At 35.3% G+C, this 9,956-nt stretch overlaps 1 protein-coding gene across 1 annotated transcript; it reads right to left on the reverse strand.

The window, feature by feature from the left end:
- Nucleotides 1-3,334: 3,334 nt before the first annotated feature.
- Nucleotides 3,335-9,259, reverse strand: LOC103424888 (cinnamoyl-CoA reductase 1-like). The gene is made up of 5 exons (XM_008362977.4): nucleotides 8,890-9,259; nucleotides 8,471-8,625; nucleotides 7,292-7,477; nucleotides 6,086-6,438; nucleotides 3,335-3,691 (listed from the first exon to the last, which is right to left on the reverse strand). The coding sequence occupies exons 1-5, from the start codon at nucleotides 9,026-9,028 to the stop codon at nucleotides 3,505-3,507; spliced, it is 1,020 nt and encodes a 339-aa protein (XP_008361199.1). The 5' UTR covers nucleotides 9,029-9,259; the 3' UTR covers nucleotides 3,335-3,504.
- Between the last annotated feature and the right edge of the window lie 697 nt (nucleotides 9,260-9,956).

A 9,956-nucleotide genomic window follows, 5' to 3' on the forward strand; every position in this document is an offset into this window, starting at 1 on the left:
CATTCTCTATTGAGCACCTACGTACTTGTCTTGATGTCACACACACCAATGACTCGAGACTAGTCACTCTCCCTGAGAGAAGACACAGTACGTACCGATCTTAACGGACTGTCAATGCCCAATTGACAATCCTATGATCAGGAACATTTAGGATGTGTCTACGAAAGAATGGTCTCATGAATCTAACTTCATTAGATCGCATTCTCCCAATCACATATTCCTTGGACTTTATCGTTTAAGCATATAACATTTATATGAGACGGCTCAAACAATAATCTTTGCCCTTTATATTAAACTAGATTAGTTTAACATGTGAAATGTCCGTAAAGTATCATCATATGATTGGCTTTAGGGCACATTTCCAACAGCCTCAATGGAAGTGGCTTAACCCCAACTATGCTATGGACACCCTTTGACGGAGTGACTTTGACATAGTCAAAGATCAAGGACTTAACCACAAGACAACTATGATGCCTCAAGTCAAATGACTACTTTGCATTATCCCAACCATGAGTTCTCATGTGACATGAGTATGAGAACTCCTTATTGATCGCGTTCAGTGAACTCATTCTCTATTGAGCACCTACATGCTTGTCTTGGTGTCAATCACACCAATGACTCGAGACCAGTCACTCTCCCTAAGAGAAGACATAGCACGTATTGATCTTAACGGACTGTAAATGCCCAATTGGCAATCCTATGATCAGGAACTTTTAGGATATGTATAAGAAAGAGAATGGTCTCATGAATCTAACTTCTTTAGATCACATTTTCCCAATTACATATTCCTTGGACTTATCGTTTAAGCATATAACATTTATATGAGACGGCTTTAAACAATAATCTTTGCCCTTTATATTAAACTCGATTAGTTTAACATATGAAATGTCCATAAAGTATCATCATATTATTGGTTTTAGGCCACATTTCCAACATATATATGAACAGTTTCAATCATAAGCACGAAGTTCTGTAAATCGACTACTAAAAAATGAGTGAAGAATTCTTCTTCCCTCTGTTAGATCATGTTTTCCTCTCCCCCTCTTTCTTCTCGCAATGCAGCTTCATAGCTGCCAACCCCTTGCTTCAACCTGGGGCTGACGGCAACCCTTTTCCTCTTTTCTTTTAGTCTCTCTCCCCTTCAAACCTCTATTTTTCTCTCCTATCTTCCCCTTTTCACCGATCACCCCCTCCCCTGCCATATCTCTTATCTTGTTCCTTCTTCCTCTATTCGCGTCTCAACACCTCTCTCTAGTTAGATGGAGTGAGGCTTTTATCCTTCCTATCAATAATAGCCTAATTTTGTTTCTTCTACATTATTGAGCATGTTAGTCATGTTCACAGCGCACAGCGTGTGGTTTGATTTGCAAGTGGTTGGATTTGAAGATTTGAAGATTTGAAGGTATTGAGGCTTTTTATCGATTGGATTAGGTTTGCTGAGGCATACCCTTTGGAAGCTTTAACTTGATCCCTTAGTTTTGGGTTTATGGTGCAAGCTGGCTACAGATTGATTACGGTGTAACACATGGCCTCCAAGTTGAGGCCTTTACTATTGCCATTGGAATTTTGATGCATACTGGCCCATATCGTTTCTTCAACATGAGGATTGCTGCTTCAATTTGCTGTGTTGTTATCCATGTGGCCTTGGTGTCCACAAATCTTATCTTTTTCCAATCGGCAAAAATCCTTGGTGGCTTTTGGTGCTAAAGATTTTATGCAGGTTACTCTAGGCTCTTGGTGGCGGGGACGATGATGTCCACGGTAGCTTTGTCATGTCATGGGATTTGCAACCTCTGTTGTCCTTGCTAACCACACACACATGTGGTCCTGCAGCCCACGCCTTCTGCCGCATTGTACTTGTATCTTCCGTATGGACACGTCATCAGCTTTAGTTAAGTTTTAAGTACTTGTTTTTTAGCGCTTTGAGCGGGTTAGATTAGTAGATTTTGTGATGCTCTTGTGAACTAATTATGGCACTCATGCAATTTATGTGGCTTCATTGATGGTAGCTTTATGTCAGGGAACCGGTGTTAGAACTGTCATATCTACCGTCTTTGTGACAATTTTATACAGAAGTCCTATTTGTGTGGTAGCCGTTAGGGGTTTAAAATCTTTGCATCTTGTGCGAACTACTTCAGATCAAGAAATTGATCACTAGACAATTTGAACCCATCTGGCACCTCTTGTCTTTAGTTGTTCTTAGTAATGAAATACAATATCGATTCTATAGAAAACAAAAAAATAAATAAATAAATTTCGAAGAGGAAAGTCTTTCTCTCACGCTAAACCTTCTTGTGTTTATATGTGTATGACTAATGGGTCTTTTTCACACTAAAGCTGACATCTTGGGTTCATATATGTATGACTAATGGGTCTTTTCACACTAATGCCTACTTCTTGGGTTCATATATGTATGACTGATGGGTCTTCTATACTTTTACCCGCTCAACCTTTTTGACGGCGGATCCTTTCTCCAATATATTATACCACCAATCTATCGGCTTACTACAGAAAAGAGGAGAAAAATACAAAGGAAGCCAAAGTCTGGAGACGAAGAGGAGAAAATTGCTTATAAAATACAGCTGGTGGCGGTTATAATTGAACATGAGTAAGTAGTACATATTACATGGTTGAAACTTCGAAGAAAATAGCTAATTTTTATAATGGTGGGATGTTTGTTGAGCGGCAGCAACATTTTGAATTCTTCTCAACCCTTCATATACGGCCAATATACACGCCAATATTCACGGTCAAATATACATACTACATATTAGATAGTGATATTCACACACCAGACATACTAATCAACGGAATAAAAATTATTATTCAACATTAATGTGTAAATCACTAAAAAAGAGTATAAAATTATTTTTATATATAATATTTGTATGATATCATGGTGATATGAAAACTAGCCAGTTTACATATGCATAGGCATGCATGACATAGTGGGTTTGGTTTGTCCTCATATAGTGGAGTTTGCTTTGAAAGGGTCAGCTTTACAATTTAATATTTGTGAAAGTTTATCAATAAGCTACTCTACAATCTACATCATATATAAGCTTAAACTTCCAACTTCACAGGTGCTTCACCAACCAATTGCTCCTTGGTCACTACGTTACTTGTATTTATCTTTCCCTTCTATTTTTTTCACCCCATTGAGTCATCCAGTTAAGCTAAGCTCCATGCAAATCCATAATTAGTGGGAAATTATGAAAGGAAGTCAGAAAATTAACCGTTTCCAAAGATAAAGATTCGTTTGCTTAAGGTTTTATTGTCTTCATAAAAAAAAATATCATTTGTCTTCAGAGAAATGGGACTGCAAACAACATCCTTCCTGAAAACCGTACCACCATCTACGTACTATAATTAAATTGGTTTTACAATACCATCGCAGCATTCATACAGACACCAAAATAAGATAAGTGTTCACACAAACAAACGATTAACGGCTGCACATATTCATATATTCTTCTTTTTTATTTTTTATTCTACAAGTATAAGTTAAGATTGAATTTTAATGGAATCTTGTTCTTGTTTTGTATGGACTGGAAGGTGACCCTTCTCCTGCAAGCTCTTGACAGTTTCATATAGGGCTTGTTTGACTGGCGTGAACTCCAACCCTAAGTCTCGTAGCTTCTGGTTTGTGAACTTGTATGGTTCTGCTCTGGGTTTCCCATTATCTTTACACCTGCAAAGTATATGTGCGACATATTAATTTAATCATACAATAAAAAAGACCAAGTTATAAACTCAAAAAATGCAAATATATATGTCACGGGTGGGAGCGACTATCAACTAGTAATTTAATACGGCAACAATCACTGCTTTAGACATATACTCCACAAAATATATAAAAGAAGGAAACCAATGAGTAACAATGTTGAAATATAGATTAATTAGTCTTCAAGACTAAGTATTATTTCCTGAATTTTTGTTTACCCACTTCATTTCCTCAACTGGGACCTAGTAATAATGCTGGAATATTAGCATCTATATTTCTAGCGTGGTAGTATCCACATATTCATTTTTACCTCTTATGCACTCTTCTCAATTTTCAACTATCGGATCGAAGAAATCGAAAAAAAATAATAGATAAAATTTAACAAGAATGTTTGAAAGGTGAAAAATGATGTGTGAAATGCACTACCCATATTCCTAATATCATTGAGAGCACTAAATGTTGTCTTCCATGGAATTAGATCCTTTCCAGATCCTCTCACTGGGGATCCCAATGATCAATTAATAACAACCATTCATCAAAGATCGTGCGGTTACAATTTTTTCTTTTTTTATATTTTTCACGCAAACTGCTTTACTTTTGAAAATATAAAAAACATTCAATTATGGCCGCATGATCTTTGATGAACAATTGGTATTAAATGATCCCCAGGATCCCCAGTGAGGAGATCCAGAGAGGATTCCGTATTCCATGAAGTTGCATGCACACCTAAAGAGTAATTTATGAAGAATAAATTTATAGACTAAATTGCAAATTAAATGATGTATCACTACTAAGAAATAATCACATTAATTAACATTCAAATAATAATCCAATCATTAATTTTTATATCATTTAGTTTATAATATTAAGTCTACGTATTTATTCTCCAGAGGTGGATTGTATGCTCTCCCATTTCCATACTCTTCCCATCTCTTCCTGTTTGTGTGGTCACAATTAAGCTACGTTAACATTTTATATTGATTTTTTTTATAAAAATAATAAAACAAAAAGTAATAGGAATATTAAATATTAACGTGACTTAACCGTAACCACACAAAACAGGAAGAAATAAAAAAAGTATAGAAATGGAAGGACAGACAATCCACCTACTTATTCTCCCTAACTTTTCCCTGACCTAAAAAATGGATAATTGTTAGGTAAAGAGAGTGACATGTTGCAAAAGAAAACAAAAACTAAAGATAATGTCGGGGTGAGGTGGAGTCTTGTAGTAGGTAATGACTCATTAGCTCCAAGTATTTTTATCGATCACAGTTTCAACTTTTGGGGGCTCAATTTTTCAATTTGTCCAGTCCTTTGTGTAGACATGTCGATGTTGGTATACCTACTACCGCCCCACACCACATGACTCGGGCAATCAAAAGCTTACACTTGTCTTATTAGAGGGGCGTTGAGAGGAAGCAAAAAGTACAGTCACACAATCTCAAATTTCAATGGGCTCCCAAAATTTTTGTCTTCTAATATTATGTAATAATATTCTATATTTAAAAAAAATATTATTTTTGTTAGCACTTTAAAATCTCATTATGCATCTCTTATAAGAGTAATTTTTTTCCTATCTAAATATAAAAATTTGAAGTACAATGAGATATTTTGTGTGCCAGTAATAACACCCTAAAAAGAATATTTTTTTTCAATTTTATTATATAATAATATGTTCAAGTGAAACTTCAACGTCGAATTTCAAAGATGGCCATGTGTCTTGCATCAAATCATAAACTAATCCTATGATTTTAAATTTATTTTCTCAGCAAAAAAATAAAAATAAAAATAATTAGAAGTAAAGTAAAACTCATATCATTATGTGTTGGCGGAAATAAAAACCCTAAATTGTGAAGTTGAATGTCTATTTGTAGCATGCTCAGAAATTACTCAAGAAAGTAAAGCCTGAACATTTATGATCTGGTATGGCTTATGGGCGTCGTCACTACAATTCACAAGTAGTTCTGTTAGGTTCAATTTCTCTTTTCTGTTAATTGCATGGTCTTAGTCAGTACAGGAATCATGTCCTTGCTACTGCCCATAAACAATCCGTAATGTTAATCGAAATCATAGAGTATATAAAGAAGCACCATCAACTTAATTAGAAAAGTGCTTAGTTTGCTAGTCATTGTCGTCCACCCGTCCCACAGTAAATCAATGACTTAAGAGTCGTTTACGCATGCATAATAAGGACTGTAATTAACATCTAATTTTCACAAGAACCAGGCAGACATCTTATTGTTATAAATAAAACAAACCTAATAATAACATTAATAACAATGATAAAAACAAGAAAAATTACTGGTAGTAAAAGGGTTTGTAAAAAAAATTGATAATTAAGGATAATGATGTTGCACTTACTTGTTGGGAATAGGGTATTCCGGGAAGAATTTGGCCAGGATTTCCACGACGTCGCCACGGTGGAGCACACTCTCAGCACAAAGGTATCTGCCTCCTGCAGAGGGTGTCTCATAGACCAAAATGTGAGCCAGTGCGACGTCCCTAACATGCACATAGGCCTGAACTGAATTGGCATAGGTCTTGGTCGAGCCAGTCAGGTACTTGAGGATGTGAATGATGCTGGCATTGACAGTTGGTTGCAGAAGTGGTCCGAGCACCAGCACTGGGTTCACCACCGCCAAGTCCACCCCTTTCTCTCTGGCCTCCTCCCATGCTGCCTGCTCTGCCACTGCTTTCCCATAGCAGTACCAGTTCTGCAATTTAATAAATATTTTTAATTCATTATTAATTTATCAAAGTAATATTTTATGTTGGGTTTTTCTATTTATTTTTCTTTCCAAATTGTCTGTTTTATATTTGCCAACAGAGTAGGTTACTTTGGGCTGTTATGGGTTTAGGATTAGTTCATTTTGCATGTTCAACCAAGTCTATATTCATGCATCAAATTGACCAAAAATATTTCTAACTATTCGTTGATTGTTTTCCAACTTTTGATCGCTATGTATGTGTATATTTTCATTTATTTTTTGGTGACCTTTAGAAATTATTTATATATTTTACAAAAGTAATTTGAAAAGCAACAACAAATAACATATTCTGCTGTGTTCTATCTAATATTCTCTTACTCAAGAAAATATAACCTAGTGGGCAAAAAAAAAAATATATATATATATATATATATATATATAACCTAGCTAAACTTTAGCTCTTGTATCAAAAAATTAGTTTCATATGACACTTAATACTACGTTTTAATAGTATTCTTCACTTGTAAGTAAGAGATCATAGGTTCGATTATTGTCAAAGATGAATTTGAACTACATTATTGCTAGCCTATTGTGAGTCTTAGGCCAATTCTCCACCCCCTTAGTATAGATAATATCGTTTGTTAAATAAAACATTAGTTTCATATGTGGTCCAATAATTTGCTGGACAAAACAAACAACTCATGTTTGTTTGAGTACATCAAATATCATTGCCTACCATTGAGCATGTACTATGGATAAAAGAAATAATTAGTACTTTATTGATGAATATGATTAATATAAATAAGTGATTTTTGTGTTAATGAGAAAAGAAATTATATACAATTATGATTGTGCTGACCTTGGTGTTCTTGCAAAATTCAAGATCACTCCAACAAGACTCGTCGACCACCACTTCAGGACCCCTGGTGGGGTCCATGTACACCGCACCAATTGACGATGTGAAGACCACCCGTTTCACCTTGGCTTCCGCCGCTGCTTGAATCACATTCTTGGTTCCGTTCACCGCCGGCTCCACCATTTGTTCCTGTATATACATATTAGGTCAGTCAAACTAATTACTACTATATTTTGGATTGCATAATTATTATTATTTTCTTGTTTGGATGTGTTTCTAAAATGGTTCAAAGCACTTTTAGAGAAAATATTTTTTAGTTCTAAAAGCACTTTAAGTGCTTTCTGAAAGAAATACCAATTATGTGTTTCTTCCAGGAAGCACTTTAAGTGCTCAATTTTTCAAAATTTACTTGCATTTTTACTAAGGATTGGTTTCGAAAACATTTTTACTAAAAGCGTTTTCAGTTATTTTAAAAGCATATTCAAACTAACTCTAGTCATTAGTATATCCATATTTCAAAGGGTGACTTATATTTTCTTTTTCTTAAAAAGAAGAAAAGAAAATTGAGTCTTAGTACAGGAGAATGTTTTAAGATAAATATACACATACATGCATATTTCAATAAAATTTGTATTATTCGGAAGTATCTGTTAAGAGATCTACCTATCAAGACTCATAGTGAATACGATTAACAGATTTTTTTTATTTTTTATTTTTTTATGTTAACAAATTGTATAGTGAAGCATGACAATTAAATCAATACATAGTCATTCTTGAAACAAGAATACATTATGTTACGTGTAAATCTCTTTAACATAATATAGTGTTATTGACTTAAAAGACACTATGATAATGGTACGAACTATAGTCTCTCGTTTGATTGGGTTTCAAGTTTTATTTTTACTTCTTGTCCAAAAATTCTTACCACAACATCACTATCGACAGGTGCCGTTTGAGTCTTGACAAAGAACCGCACTTAATACTTATGTTTGAAGGATCCACAAAGTGATCTGTTAGGGAAGATTAGGAGCGTATGGGTTTGGTTTTGTGGGGGGGGGGGGGGGGGGGGGATGGGTTGGTAAATGGTAAAAGATTAAAGAGAAAAAGCGTGCACATTTTCCAGTGTTTTCTCAGCAACCAAACAGAAACCAAAAGAGAAAGTAAGGGAAAAAGAAGACTCACTGGATCATCCGTGACAGGTGATGCTGTGTGAAAAACTCCATCACAGCCGTTAATGGCTTCTTTGAGGCTCTCATAATCAAGGAGATCAGCTTTGCACAAACTTAGTCTCTCTGTAGCTCCTTCAAGCTCCCTCAAATGAGCATTTTTGGGGTCATCTACAACCAAAACCCATATTAAAAACCATAAAATAAAACTATTTAAATACAAGAAACAATGAATGATGAATGAACATGTCTCAAATCTATTGAATGGTTTGAAATAAGAATTATGCATGCGAACATAATTCAAGTAAACAACGTAACGAAAAAACACGTCCGACTATCTGTCAAAGGAGTGTAAGCATTTAATATTCGATTTGGGGAAACAGATAGAGAAACAAAGGCTTAAAAGGTGTTAATGATTTGTACATAATTATTTACCCGGGTTTCTCAAGGTTCCTTTAACAGTGTAGCCTCTTTCTAGCAATAGCTTCACCATCCATGAAGCAATGAAGCCTCCAGCTCCGGTGACACAAATAGTTTGGCCGTGGTCGGAAACTGATGAGCTATCGTCTGGCATCTTGGTTATTAGCTTTGTTTTCGGACAAGATACGAAATAGATCTTTTTTTTTTTTTTTTTGGTGGGAGCCAAAGAAGAGGAAAAAGAAAAGAAAAAAAAAACGAAGTGGAAAGTTCAAAGTGTGTTTGTAATGGAAGAAAGAAGAGGCGCAAGACAAGAATAGCGGCAAAGTGGGGTTTTATAAGGAGGAGAAAGCCCACCAGACTCACCTAACACCGGTGAAAGATTTGAGAGAAGAGACAGACATATCTGTATGGCATTTAACCATTGCACTATCTTACAAGTTGAACGGATCGGAAGGAAAAATGTGACATGAGTCACAATACATTTACTTTTTTTTCTTTAATTTGTAGAAAAATGATGTTTCAATTGGTGTTTTTAGTGGGGTTTTTAAATGAGTGGTTTTGGATACTTGCGTATGAATGTAATCATATATTTTTACTACATCAGTTACGAAAAACGCTAGGAGGTCATATTTTTTTAACCACATGGTGTACTATTTGACGTGGCAAGAAATGTGTATATATCAGACACACCCCGACCCGGAATGTCCGCTAGGACTCCGAATCGAACTGTGCTGGCCGACACCTGGAAAGTGACGAAGCCATAAAGTGTGATAATATATAAAATGTGAATAAATTAAAATCTAAAAGTGCCTAAGTACATGAGTGCGCAGTATCTGAACCCATTTCACGAGCGATACAGAGCATAGGTATAGTACAGTAAGGTGAGATAATGATTATACCATCATAAAAGACATCTATGCTGAAAACTGCCACGAATCTTCGTCAATATGGAACTCTGCTGCTAGAACCTGGACGGATACAAAAACAGAAAATGTGAGTGAGTGAAATAAAACTCTTCAAACCAATTCCAACTACCAAAGATAGTAGCCCATCGCCGTAATACCTGTTTAATTTCCCAGAAA

This window comes from Malus domestica, chromosome 09 (genome assembly GCF_042453785.1).
Source record: "Malus domestica chromosome 09, GDT2T_hap1".
In the NCBI taxonomy this organism is placed as follows: Eukaryota; Viridiplantae; Streptophyta; class Magnoliopsida; order Rosales; family Rosaceae; genus Malus; species Malus domestica.

What these genes read in the sequence shown, in the direction of transcription:
- LOC103424888 (XM_008362977.4), bottom strand. Translation starts at nt 9,028, where the DNA reads ATGCCAGACGATAGCTCATCAGTTTCCGACCACGGCCAAACTATTTGT. An exon ending in AATTTTGCAAGAACACCAAG is followed by an intron (nt 6,439 to 7,291) that starts GTCAGCACAATC and finishes ATTAAATTGCAG; the next exon opens with AACTGGTACTGCTATGGGAA. An exon ending in GAATACCCTATTCCCAACAA is followed by an intron (nt 3,692 to 6,085) that starts GTAAGTGCAACA and finishes TATACTTTGCAG; the next exon opens with GTGTAAAGATAATGGGAAAC.